At 39.0% G+C, this 14,857-nt stretch overlaps 1 protein-coding gene across 10 annotated transcripts in view; it reads left to right on the top strand.

The window, feature by feature from the left end:
• The window catches only part of LOC134219261 (uncharacterized protein CG3556), a 121,957-nt gene extending 118,081 nt beyond the window's left edge, over positions 1-3,876 (top strand). For all 10 annotated transcript variants that reach the window (XM_062697980.1, XM_062697973.1, XM_062697977.1 and 7 more), the window contains one exon: positions 3,740-3,876. In XM_062697980.1, the coding sequence (XP_062553964.1) occupies positions 3,740-3,801 (62 nt within the window). In that variant the 3' untranslated portion in view covers positions 3,802-3,876. The remainder of the gene's footprint in view (positions 1-3,739) is intronic.
• The last annotated feature ends 10,981 nt before the right edge of the window (positions 3,877-14,857 follow it).

The raw sequence follows: 14,857 nt of genomic DNA, 5'->3' as shown, positions 1-14,857 counted from the left end.
GAGAAACTTGTTTGATGGTTTTGTAAGAATCTTGGGATAATTAAAAACTAGAAAACATTTGAATCATTTGTTTGAGAAACTGCATAAGTTCATTTTACACTATTTCGAGAAAACAACAAAAAACTGTTTTTTGAACAAATTTGTACCGAATCTTTCAATTTCTTCGATACAGATCAGTAGTTTTTGGCAAAACTCAACAGCCTGGGGCATTTTCAGTTTAAAAAATCAAGGTACTCTAGTACTCCACAATTGCTCTTCAAAGTACGTGGACTTATGTAGTTTCTCAAACAAACGGAATTTTTTCCTACATTCCTGAACAAAAATTTTTTTTTCGTATTTTTTGCCAGAATACGTATTTTTGGACGAGGATTCAGAATATATAAAAATCTCATTTTGGCCAAAAATGTTACATATACAGTTTCTCAAACAAACGGTTCATTTGGAAAAACAGCATAACACGCAAAATTCTAGTTCTAGATACCTTTAAGGTTCTTTAGCACATAGATTGGTCTCATTATGAGTCATTGTCCGAGACGATAGCACTTGAAGATATTATAACCAGTGACGGGAAATGTCAAAAAAATGTCGTGGGATTGCAATTACTAATTTGCTAATAACTTTTTACAGAAGTTATTTTTTTTTTAACTTTCGTTTATTTGGAAGGCTCGTTTGCCGTGTAGCGTTACAAAGCCGAAATCATGCTTTAAGGTGATTATCCAATAAAGCCAGAAATCGGCCATTTTGTAAACCACGTGCTTTTCCAGTATTTTTTTTCAAGAGCACGAGATGAAAGAACCATAACGCGTATGGGATTGAAATAATGGTAGATCGTTTGCTTAGTTATGCTGAAGAATCATAATTTGAGTTTCGGCACTGTACGAAAACTGTTACACCAGATTTGGGCTTTTGGAAATTTATATAGATAAACGTGTGGTGAATTTGCAATTCACCACGGGCTCCATTGTATAATCACCTTAATACAATTTTTCATGATTCTTATATAATAATGTTAGTTTTTGGAAACCGGAAGACTCGTGGTTTGGTCGAGGTTAGGGAATACAATAATACAGTAGGAAGGAAGGGAATTTAGAATACTTATAGTATTTACGATGCTGATGTTCACAATGTTTACATTCTTGGCGATTATTAAGATCTGTAACGGGACAAACAAACTTTTTCTTGGGAGACAACAACGAGAGGAAGACATACGGAAGGGATTAACTACAGACATTGAAATGGACAACGAGAGGATGAAATTCGAGAAGGGGTACTACAAATAGGTGGACAATTATTACAATTTTACATCAGCAACTTTCAAAAATTGGTGGACAAGGGACATGTCTTCGAGGTCTAAGCCAGCCAACACTTCCCAGATCTGGGGCCACGATGCTCCTCGCACGCCCACACAAAATGATCGATATCCTGATAATCTGCTCCACAAACACATAGATTGCCCTCCGAGAGAAAAGATGTGCATTTAAAGTGTAGTGATTGGACATTAGACGACACATGGTTCGAATGAAGTCTCGTCCCACATTCAATTTTTTGACACCTGCGGGCGAATTGAATACAGCCATCTACCCAACTCCCCATTTGAACTCAGAAGCTATTAAAATTTCTAATTGAAATTGATTAACATGTAATGCTTAAAAGATCCTAGTCGAACAGTCGAACCCACTAATTCGGCTCTAACGCCGCCAATATCAGATTTAAAGAAATGACCTAGTTATAGGGTCCTTTGAGGGCTACATGTTTATATAAAAAACATTCATTTATTTTATTTAGTCTACATTTAACGTGCATTAACTACTGAATCAACCATTTGACGCCACAATACACGGACGCCACAATACACGGCTGCATCTCTCCATCCTCGAATACGCCCCACGCTCGCCAAGTCGGTTTGCACCTGGTCTGCCAACCTCGCTCGCTGCGCTTCGCTCGTTGCGAATCTTTTTTGACCGCAGTTTCTTTTGGAGCCCGTAGTAGGCCCAACATCCACAGATGATGCGCCTTCGTATTTCACGGCTAACATTGTTATCAGCCTTTAGCAAGGATCCAAGGTAGACGAATTCCTCGACCACGTCGAAGGTATCCCCGTCTATCGTAACACTGCTTCTTAGTGTTCATTAAGCACTTCCACAGTTATTAACTGCGAGGTTTCTAAGCCAGGTTACCATTTTTGCATTCGTATATCATGAGGCTAGCACGATGATACTTTTATGCCCAGGGAAGTCGAGACAATTTCCAATCCGAAAATTTTCTAGACCGGCACCGGGAATCGAACCCAGCCACCCTCAGCATGGTCTTGCTTTGTAGCCGCGCGTCTTACCGCACGGCTAAGGAGGGCTCCCATCCGTAACTCTGCACATTTCGGCTCGCGGCACGAAGCCTTTGCAGGATGCGTTAAGCTTCTGGTAGAACTTGCGTGTTTCTTGAGAACGGCACAGCTGTTTTATCTCCTCGCACTCCGCTTCTTCCAGACGGCGTTTCTTCTCCTTAAAAAGGCGGGTCTGCTGTCTCCGCTTCCGTCTATGAAGTTCCACGTTCTGCCGGGTACCTAGCTGCAGCGCGATAAACCCACGCTGCGTCCTTCTCCTCCAGAATCCGCCTGCACACTTCGTCGAACCAATCGTTCCGTCGACTTCGTTCCACATTCCTGACGTTGTTCTTCGCTGCGTCATTAATGGCTGTATGACTGTATTCCAGCAGTCCTAAAGAGGGGCCCCATCGAGCTCACCCTGTTCCGGCAACGCTCGTGTGTGTTGCCGCAGCTCTGGTAGCTGGTATGATTACCTCTAAACGTTTACACCAATGATCCCTTCCTCCTGCAGCGCTACGATGCCGAATCCACAGTCCTTAAGCACATCGGCGAGTATGCGTGTGCTCCCGATGAAGTTGAGAGATTTGCAGTTCCACGAACCGAGTTTCCAATCGCTATTCCCTTTTCGTCGCTGTGATCTTCGCCGATGGTTCCGATCCGTACACTCTTGATGATTGTTCGTTGCTTATGTTTTTTAATGGCTAGCTTGCAAGGCCTGACACCAAACCTCCAAAATTTCCGGAGGACCATGGTGCACAGTTTCACTTAGAGTCCCTCGCTGGCACTCGGGCAATGATCAGCCGCCCCTAACATGGAGAACAAACGCTGTTGTGAGCCGATCCTGACATGGAGAACAGACACTCAGTAAGATTTGCACCTCCGGAGAAGAGCAAATTAGTCCCATGACATCGAAATGACATTTCTTGTCACTGATTAAAACACTTAAAGATGTTCCATGTTGTTTCTGTGGCATACACGAGGACTCAATGAAAAAACGAAGGTCATTGAAAAAAAAATACAGTTGTTCAACAGAGGGCTGATTAAACCCTTTGAAGTTTGGAGAACAAATCCCAATCTTATTTTCATTTCATGTGATATCACACTATCAATAGGCTATCAGGCTTCCGTGGCTGGACATTTAAATAAAACTAAATTTAAATAAAAACACTAATTCCGACTTAAAAATAATATATTTTGTAACTAGATGAAGCAATTATACCATGGTAAAATCTGAACGGATAAGTTCATTAGGAGACCGTAAAGTTTGTTTCCTGTTTTTTATAGCTATTGTGCATTAAACTATGTCTGACACTAATTAAACTTGCACTATTTCAACTTTTCTGTTTCACAATGTTTTTTATATCGAATTTTCTCTCCCTCTCTATTTTCTTCTACATCAATGGCTTTTTGCCTTAGGCGTTGATGAACTTCTCGTGGAGGATGGCGAACATTATCTCTACTGGTATAAAAAACTTTAAAACGTTTTACCGAAGCTCAACCCAGAGGAGTCACTTTGCTTCAAGCGGCATGCTGTTCGGAGGGAAATGTTTACTACGAAGCAACAAAAAAACGGCGAACTCAATTTGAGGCAACCACGTGGAGGTAAGTTATTATATATCACAAAAAAGCGACAAAGATGGAAAGGTTCTACTTTAGACCTGACGAACAGCAAACTAATGCAAAAAAGTGAGATAAACAAAAGGTATTAGGGAACATAATGTCGAGAGTAGCACGAATGGTGGAAGAGTGGATGGAAAATGGACAGGAAATCATCATTAACAGAAGTGTCTGGTAGAAAATTAATACGAAAACACCTGCTTCCTATTCTTTACATAAAAGGGAAACAACTTTATATAATCAAACATAGTGTTTGAGTCAGAATTGAGAAAACTCTCTAGCTCCTTAGCCTGCTGCAAAATCCCTAATGAAAGAAATATCTAGTCATTTGTAAAATAGGTAGAATTATTCAACCACTCACCATGATTAATGGTAGCAATTTAATTTGGACTATGTCTCCGAAAATCATTTATTAGTTAGCTTGCAAACAACGTTAAGAAAAGAGCTTACCAGTTCCGTGTGTGCTTTTAAATATTTTATTTATTTCTTAGTCAGTTTAATATATGTTACGCTAGTAGAGTCATGCGAATATGGTCTGAATATTTAATTAATATTGCTCAAAGTTTAATTCTAAGAAATATATTTGCACTGAATATGTTGAACTGAACTAATCTCAGAATAAAGAAAGACACCTTTCCAATGAGATATAATTCACTGTAATTGAAATGATCCAAATTCTGACTTCATTTAAAAAAAACGTTTTACGATCCTCAAATTTGACAAGAAAATAAAAACGTCCAACATTCTTTCGATTTGGATCATTACTTTTACCGACTGTTTAATGATGGGGTTGTTAGCATCGATTGGTTGATGTTGAAGGATGAAAACGAGAACATCTTCATTAGAGATTGCTTGTTTAATAAATTTGTTAATATTATGGAGGTTAAATTTGAACCATGAATGAATCATATACGTCGATAGTTTTGTAACTGTACAGGAGTATAAATGAATTCTTTTTCCCAGGTTTTTTGATGATATTCTTAGAAAGGCAAAACATTCGATTACGTCATTGAACAATTAATTGCGGTGACGGCGACAAGTCGCCGCGATTCTATCGTTAGGTCGCTGCAGGCAATGATCCATTTACACTTCCATACCAACGGTGACAGAATCGCAGTCACCAAAGGATAGAATCGCCTCGCGATTGTCGCGTCGCATGTGTCTGGGGGAACCTTTATTATGTTCGACAAAATTATTTTGTTATTCAAGGAAGTTAGTTCTAGTTTCAGAACCCGTCCACATACATTAATTTACCTAATGGACAATTTTTTTTAACGACAATCTAATTATATCCTACATGGGAAAAGTGTTTGTTAAAATTGTTTATGCGACAAGATGTTGACTTTAATTTATAGTAAATTTAACTCCAATCTATCCACATAGAACAAATCATCGCGACAGTAGCAGTATTCCAAAACGATGTGGCTCTTCTGGAAACCAGAAGAGATATGTTAAAAAACAGCCATCAAAAATATGGTCAACAGCAGAGCACACTGAAACAATTTATGCCAGAAGAAGTGAAAAGCCGAACGCAAGTAGATGTTAGATATTTATCAGGACTATCAATGTTTGAAAAACTGGAAAAAAACAAAAGCTCGGTGGGACACGCTCCCATCAGCAAAGATTCAGTGCGGTTGCAAACGGTAGACCTTCAGATCTTCGGTGGTTCCGGCAAGAATTGGTTGGAGTGGATTGATAAATTCAATTCACTAATCCATCTAAGGAACTTACTTTCCAAAATTAACAAATTCGAGTATCTTAAACATTCTCTTCGAGGAGCGGCGCTTGGACTAATTGATTCACTACACACCACCGAACCAAACTACGCCATTCCCTACGACCTTCTCATCCAGTGGTACAATAACCCCAAACTTCTCATTCAGAAGCATACGCGAGAACTATTCGAGTTGAATCCAGTGGGTGTGGAAACAACTGCGGCCTTGAAAAACTTATTTGATTCCGCTCGCAAACATCTGAGATGCCTGCAGATCCTGGAGCAACCAGTAGATTCTTGGGGTGCGATTTTGTTTAATTTGATATCAAATAAACTGGATTCCACGATGCGCAGGTTATGGGAGTCATCAGCATCCGGTACGGAACCACCATGCTATGAAAACAGGATAAATTTGTCATCAACAGGTGCCAAGTTCTGGATGCAATACAGCCAAAAGCTAGGGAAACGTTTGAGCCACCTCCAGCGAAACGACCGAAGCAAGAGCTACGCGCACTTACCGTGACTCGGCGAAACGAAACACACGGCTGTTGCGTTAGTGGAAGAGACCACCCAGTAGCTGATTGCCACAGATTCAACGCAAAATCAGCGGAAGAAAAACTAAAAGTAGTCAAACGATTTGCCCTTTTACTTAAACTGCTTGAAAGCAAACCATACGGCCGAACTGTATCGTAACCGAGGATGTCTTAAATGTAACAGAAGACACCACACGTTGATTCATCGCGATAAGCCAGTCAGGGCAACCAGTGCTAACCATGACCGCAAGGGTCAGATGGTTAATAAGATAACAACAGATGTCGTTGATAAATCAATTCCGGAAGCCTTGACATTGGTTCAGGGGTCAAATGGTTCACTCGTTTGTTGCCGTGCACTATTGGATTCAGGGTCACAGTCGAACTTTGTAACAAAGTCTTTCGTACAAAGGATGAGGGGTCACATCTGCCCAACCATGATAAAGGTTATTGGGTTTGGCCAGCAAGTGCAGCCTGTTATAGGAAAGACGTCAATATCCTCAAAAGGGAGATTTTCCAACTGCTGCAGAACGGTAGGCTCATTAGTGACTGAAACGATAACTGTATCAATACCCGAACGAGACGTGGATATAGATGGTTGGGATCTATCCGACATTAATCTAGCGGATACGGAATTCCACCTTACCCCGCCCTGTTGATATGCTCTTGGGTGTCTCCGTGATGTTTGACATACTAATACATGGAAATATTAAAATAGGTGAACGAATGCCTCTCATACAGAATACGGAATTTGGGTGGAGGTAACGTTGCGCGTCTAGATATCGGTGAAAATATGAGCCAGTTTATGAACGACATCAGCCTCGAAAACAGATGTTTGTTGAAAGTACGAAACGAAATGCGGATGGTAGATTCGTAGTGAGATTACCTACAAAATCAAACATCAAAGAGCTGGGGGAGTCTAAACTTATGGCATTGGACAATCTTCTCAAGTTGCAGAAAAGGTTCGAGAAGAATTGTCAGTTTCGTTCAGATTACAACAGTTTTATGAAAGAGTATTAGACTTCGTGACATATGGAGGGAGTGAATGAAAGAATCTGGACCGTAACAATCCGGTTTTCTATTTTCCACATCACCCTGCAATTAAACCAGATAGCAGCACAACCAAGCTTAGAACGGCTTTCAATGGTTCCACTGCGACGTCAACAGGATACTCGAGCTTTTCAACATCCTTGTTAGATTCCGGTGTCATCGATACGCTTTGACAGCTATGATACACGAAGATGACGTGCTCACTGGGAACGACGAACAGCAAAAGTTGTTACAAACTAGGGACGAGTTGAGCACGATTCTGAAAGGTGCAGGGTTTCAGCTACATAAATGTAAATCTAACGACCCATCCATCGTCTAGAAAGATGGAAGTGCATCAATAGTTAAAACTCTAGGCATGCTGTGGAATACAATGTCTGATGCGTTTGGTTTTCGAGCTGACATAAATATTGAAACAAGAATGACTAAACAGAGCGTGTTGTCGGAAGTGCAGACAATTTTTGACCCACTTGGAATTCTCAGTCCTGTTAATCATGCAAGATATATGGTCAGCTAAACTGGACTGAGACCAGATACTAAGTTAAGGGCCTTTCGAAATTAGTCCAACGGTTGATTACGGATATAGTCCCCGAGAGAATCATAGGTTAAAGGCTTGAATGTGCACTTTAAACCGGTGAATTTGAGAAGGTTTTTTATACGGTTTGATTTTAGCCGAATAAAACCATCAGCATTAATAAAACAATGAGATAACCTCACCAATAAATCACAAAAAATCGAAAAAAATTCAAGTGGTATCCAACCGATTAAAAAACTTTGATGAGATTTGTCATCATTACCCATAGGGCAATTCTGGATTTCGGTAGCCTGGCGCTATACGGTGCTGGTTACAAGGTCAATTAATAGCAAACCGACTACAAAGTCCAAATAACGATATTATGAGTAATCTAAATCAATCAAAGATTTTTATTATCTCAAATAAATATGTCAAATGGTTTGGTTTCTCTGAGACTTCTAAAACCGGTAATAAGAGTCCATCAAAAAGTCTAAAAATCTAATAAGTTATCTGACAATTCTGGATGGGATTATTACTGTTACCAGTCAGTTGTCTAAATATCGAAGGGACTTTTTACCCTAATGACTTCTACCAAGGTAGGGGTCCGAAAAATGATTACTATGGCCACATTTGACCCGGTGGTATTTCCGACTCCAGAGTTCAATGATTGAAATGGGGAAACTGTTGAATTTACGATGGGCAGTGATAGTATACTTACCAAAAAATACTACTTTGGCTATCATTTCTCAAGGCTCTCGTAAATTAGTAAAATGTATTCGTAATAAACAACACGTGCTATTAAAGTATTAACGGCCTCACTTCACCAGGCGGCCCTTCTACTTCCGATGGCCATTCCGACCACTTCAAAGTTGAATTTTATTGACCCAACGAATTGGAACAGTGCACAGTGGCTAAAATCGTATTTTAGTTTGTTTATTTAATAGTACCTTTATTATTAAATTTAGCGCTTTTTTGGAGGTATTCAGCTTACTGATCAATCCTTCCAAAAGTGAGAAAAAAAAATACATTTTCCACTTCCCAGCATGTTAGGATTGAATCCTCACAAAAGTTGTAGCAAAAGTTCTCCTGAAAAACTTTGTCGAAGACACCAAGTGCGTAATTCCGTTACTTCTGAAGATTTTTTACGTTTTATGCTGACAATCCCTTAAACATGTTTTTTTAATCATATATTTTTTATTTTCATTTATACATTTTTTGCATCTTCAAGAAAGTTTGGTGACTATTGCGACTTAAAAACTTGAAAAATAAAAAAAAGGTTATCCCTGTTTTATTGGATTTTTTTAGACATATTTGATTTGCTGTTAAAACTTGACAACGGGCAAATTGTGGCAGTCAATCTCATACACATAACAAAGTACAAGTAATGAACTTTAAATTATTAAGGTTCCCCCAAACACACGCGACGCGACAGTCGCAACGCGATTCTATCGCTTGGCGACAGCGATTCTGTCGCCGTTAGTATGGAAGCGTAAATAGAACATTGCCTGCAGCGACCCAACGATAGAATCGCGGCGACTAGTTGTCGCCGTCGCGGCGATGTAATCGCTTAGGTCTGGGGGAGCCTTTACCTGAACTCTAGAGTTGTAAGCGAATGTAAGGAATGTTTCATCCATTTCCATTTCCACCATTTTCTACTTGTTACCGTTAGCACCCGTCACAATGTGGACTCAACTCCGATCGGTTTTGATTTAAATTAGATTCGTAGAAATACTAGTTGTTTTTGTTTAAATTGATTAAATTTTGTAAAATTGTTTAAAATTTTGGCTATTAATTTGAACTTGTATAACAATACCCCCCCAACAATATCTAACGGTTGAGTGCTATAAATATCCCACATCCCTATGGGCACAAAAAGTCGGATACGACAACCCCGAGACGAGAGCAATAGAAGGAAGAGGAAAAAAACGTGAAGGATGTGGAAAGGAGGGGAGAGAAAAAGGAGATGAAGAGAAATAGGCAGTCGAGTTTAGTCCGTTGTGGAAACCGGAGTGTCCGTCGGAGTGAAGTAGAGATCGACTGCGAACAGCACCGCATGTCCGTGTCGCAAGTGTCGTTAAATTCGTACCCCGAAAAGTGTGAGGGTTCTAGAAGCGTGGAAACGACAGTGCAAGGTCGTATCATTCTACGTTGCCGGTGACCAGTGAGTACCAGTCGCCAATTTTACTGGATCACACACCACGCGAATGCTGGACACCTGCTATTGAGGTTAGGACCTAGTAAGGTTGTGTGGTTCCGCGCCCGCTTATTGGTGTCCGAGCCGATGTGTACAGCTCCCGTGAGTGGGCAATCAGATTTCCGGGCAAGAGATAGAGGACAAGAATAACCGACGTGACGGACGAGTGAAACCCTGTGCCGGTGACTAGCGAGTACCCCAAAGTCAAATTCGCTGGATCACACGTGGCGTGCTAGCAACGTCGCTCGCTACTGAGGACAAGGCCCCGGCAAGGTTGTGTGGTTTCGCGCCCGCTTGCTGGGAACCCTATCCAATGCGCGTTGCCGCCGTCGACGGGCAAATTGAGCCATCGATTTTTCAAGTGCCTTACCTTGGCTCGAGACAGTAGAAACCCACGAATCGATCGTCCCTGGGACGCACAATCAACTGGATATTCGGACTGGATCAAAGCAGCAGGCCTATTTCCCCAAGCGGCCCGCATCCGCCGGCCGTCAAATCACCCAAAACCAGAACCAGACCACCAATGCCCCCTCTCCTCCTTCCGTCAAAGCATGCACAATAAGAGCTCCATCGATTCATCATCGGCCGCACCGAGTAAGCCAACCCACTACTAAAAACCTTGTATGTTTCAAATAAAAAAAATCATTATGCTTAAGTTAAATCTATGTTGGTAAAATTTATTTATTACTGAGCCCTGCTAGTATACTGGTTTGTGAGTTGTCCTCTACGTCGTGACGTTTCACTTTGCACAAATTGTGGTTGTCTGTGAGTTCTCTTCCAGCAGGTATCGCCGACCCTGAGAGGGTGTAGCCACGGGGCTAGTCGAGCATTACATACTATGCAAAGCAGAAATAAATCTCCCATCACAGGGAGTGTACGAAACAATGCACCATGCGTCTCCATATGCTTGTGCATATGTTAATACGTCGAACATGTTTAAAGCTTGTTGTCATAAGAAGCAATAAATCACCAAAAGTAATGAAATAACAAACTTGGTGTCTTCGACAAAGTTTTTCAGAAGAACTTTTGCTACAACTCTCGCGAAGACCTTCCATGTTGTAAAGTGAAAAAAATAAATTTTTGATCTCACTTTTAGTAGCACTGACAGATTCCCAGACAGAGTAGGACTGTCTTGACTTAACGATCATCTAAAATTTGTATAAGACTTGTCACGACTTTCAAATCCCTCTACTCCGTGATGTATTTTCAAGTACGCCAGTCCCTTCAATTGAGTTCTAGGAAGGACGATATGGACAGCATGAGTTGTAACGAATCTGATCTTCCAGCCCATTCTGGATGTTTTTACAGATTCCATATGAAGACTCAAAATGCCCACGACTCTGCAAGGGTCCTTACATATTCTACCATATTTTGCAAATATAAAAAAAAGTGTCACTAAATTTCAAAATTTCTAAGGAAAATGCCGCCGAATACTACTTACTAACTATTTTAAGCCTTCAATCCACTAAAATTTTTAATCTTACTATTAGGTTAATTAGGAAATTCGAAAGGTCTGAATATAAAATATTGCACATTTGTTTTCCTTAGTAGAAAAGCCCAAAAGCCCTTAGCCCAAAAAAGATTTCGCTGAGGGCGCCGGGAATCCACGCTACGGAGCTGCTCACAACCCATTTTCCAGACCAACGCTTCCAAAATGTGTGTAGTGTAGTATCATGAGATCATAAAACGTTGCGACGGGGTAATAAACACTGGATATGAGAATAGGCGCGAAAACAAAATGGGGGCTGGGTGATATTTTCTTGTTTTAGCCGACAAGGTATATAGGATGTCAATTTTAAAATGCTCATTAAAACGTTAAAACATGTTAGTAAAAATAGTTTGATTTTTCGGGTTAGAAAATTTGATTTTCTTTTAGATTAACAACATGATACTTGATTATATATTTGAATACAAAAAAATGTGTTGATGAGTAGCCCATGTAGTTTTCCAAAATGTAACCCTACGTATTTCAATGTAATAATAATAATAATTGAGTATGTTACTATAGCACATGAATAACATTTTCAAATATATTTCCTATACTTTTTCAAACAGGTGTATTGCAAGCTGAAAAGTGATCAAGTTCCGTTGGTTTTGTAGAATATGACAAAAATCAATACTATGCCGAAAATTGGTCCCATACTCCATTGAAGCAACAGAAAATATCTTATCTATAATACGACCATTTATTGCAGGATTAATAATTTTGGTCAAAAATACCTCCTTTTTTTCCTGTTGTGGGATGGTACCAAATATTCGATTTTTCATATAAACTAATTGTAATCGATAAAGCCCTCCTTAGCCGTGCGGTAAGACGCGCGGCTACAAAGTAAGACGATGCTGAGGGTGGCTGGGTTCGATTCCCGGTGCCGGTCTAGACAATTTTCGGATTGGAAATTGTTTCGACTTCCCTGGGCATAAAAGTATCATCGTTCTAGCCTCATGATATACGAATGCAGAAATGGTAACCTGGCTTAGAAACCTCGCAGTTAATAACTGTGGAAGTGCTTTAATGAACACTAAGCTGCGAGGCGGCTCTGTCCCAGTGTGGGAATGTAATGCCAATATGAAGAAGAAGAATCGATAAAGCATAAACAACCCAGATTTTTTAGCTTGTTGATACAAAGTTTGTCAGAACTCCCTAATCGCCTTGACGAAGCCATGATGTTGCCATTTGGTGGAGACGGACGTGTGCGTGAATGATTTAACGTGTGATCACGGGTTCGTCAAGGCGATTGGGGAGTTCTGACAAACTTTGTCTAGTTTGTTTATGCTTTATCGATTACAATTAGTTTATATGAAAAATCAAATACTTGGCACCATTCCACAAAAGGAAATAAAGGAGGTATTTTGGCCATAATTATGAATCATGCAATAAATGATGGTATTATTGATAAGAGAGAAAAATTTTCTGTGTCTTCCATGGGGTACCAATTTTCGGCATGGTATCGATTTTTGTCATATTCTACAAAACCAACGGAACATATTTGGCCAAAATGAGATTTTTATATATTCTGAATCCTCGCCCAAAAATACGTATTCTGGCAAAAAATACGAAAAATAATTTTGTTCGGGAATGAATGAAAATGTTTTCATTGGTTTGAGAAACTACATATGTGCACGCACTCTGAAGAGCTATTATTAAGTACTGCTTACAGGTTTAGCACGGAAGTGCCCCAGGGTGTTGAGTTTTGCCAAAAACTATTGATCTATATCGAAGAAATCGAAAAATTCGGCACCAATTTGTTTAAAAACAGTTTTTTGTTGTTTTCTTGAAATTGTGTAAAATAAGTATATGTAGTTTCTCAAACCAATGATTCGTTCGTTTATATGGAAAATCGAAATATTTGGTACCATTATTTTAAAGTTTCTTCAAAAATGGTAAAAAAATATACTATTTACGATTTTGTACTTAAGGTGTAGGGTAATGAAAGGAATTCCTGGCTAGAATGCCATTACAGCACAGGTTCATGAACTAAAGAATGCGATATGATCTTACCAAAACTTTACCATAGTCCTTTGTGTTCACTAGACAATTTACGATGCAGCTTCTTTTAACTGAATACATATTACGTATAGTTTTCAGGAATGCATCTTATATCAATCCTATTTTGGGAATCGGTTCCGACATGACTCGACGGCATCAATCTTGGAAATCAACCGAAAAATAAAAATGTATATCAAATAATAACATCAATTCCTTCAACATCAAACACTTCAAACATTGAGCGAATCAATCCCATCTCTGAACAAAAAAAAAATGTTATGAACATGCAAATAACGTCATAGTGTGATCAAAGGATGTTTATGTTATAGCATTAATATGGACAATAATTTATGCAGTGCATCAAAAACTCCAACACTCTCATCAACATGTACGCCAGCAGGAAATTGATAACATAAATTGAATGAGACAAAACCATACTGAAAACCTGTCCTTAAATGATCTAAATAACATAAATAGTAGCCAATATAATCGGAACGATGGTTAACATCGGTTCATATGCTGCGTGATATTATTGAAAAAGAAATTCGTGAATAAATTTTATTTAAAAAAAAATATAAGTTTACCCAACATTTCACAACCTTAGGATCGCGACCAGCTTTTAACGGTTTTACAAGATGACATGTTGGTTGTATCACGAAATGAATAGAATATTGATTGAACATTTCATGATAATTTTGGAAGGGGTATTTTTCGTACCACTTTATACGGTGGCACGAGTATCGTACTTTCGAAAAATAAAAACAATATTTTATTATGAAGGTTAACTAATGCATAAGTGTTTGAAGCCGGTCGCGTTCAGGGATAGTTTGGAATCTTTATTTTTTATGTGTTTCCTCGCTTCTTTTTGTCATATTTAATAAATTATTGAATATGCCTAGCAATACCAAATGTTTTCATATATTTGATGTTGATGAGTTTTTTGTTCATATTGAAAAGCATGACCAAGAATTGACTTATATAATCATTTCTCGACTATTCTTTATGTATATTATGTATATCTTTAGTCAGTGCGTGTATTCATTTATAAAACGGTTTTATCTATTTTTTGATAAATATTTGATCAATTCGATTAGATTCCTGAAAGTCGAATAATTCCGTTACGAATATTATTTGAAAATTATATCCCATTGATGTTTCATAATAGTTAAATAAATATCGATCCACAAGCTTTTCAAAAGATTTAAAAACATATTGGCTATACTTTGTTTTGTTAAAACTTGAACTGAGCGTTCAACTTTTCCAGATGGCAGCACCACATTTCGGGGAAGGGAAATACAAATGGACGATATAGTAAAACATTATAAAGATCCATAGAATACGTAGCGCGTCTGTGCCCCTCGTCACACTTATTGTTTTGAACCTTAAAATTGTTGATATACAACATCCCGCTTCTACTTAAAGCATGACATA

The sequence above is a fragment of the Armigeres subalbatus genome, chromosome 3 (genome assembly GCF_024139115.2).
Source record: "Armigeres subalbatus isolate Guangzhou_Male chromosome 3, GZ_Asu_2, whole genome shotgun sequence".
Classification (NCBI taxonomy): Eukaryota; Metazoa; Arthropoda; class Insecta; order Diptera; family Culicidae; genus Armigeres; species Armigeres subalbatus.
Note: the sequence above shows the minus strand (reverse complement) of the source record. Positions and strands in the feature narration are given on the sequence as shown.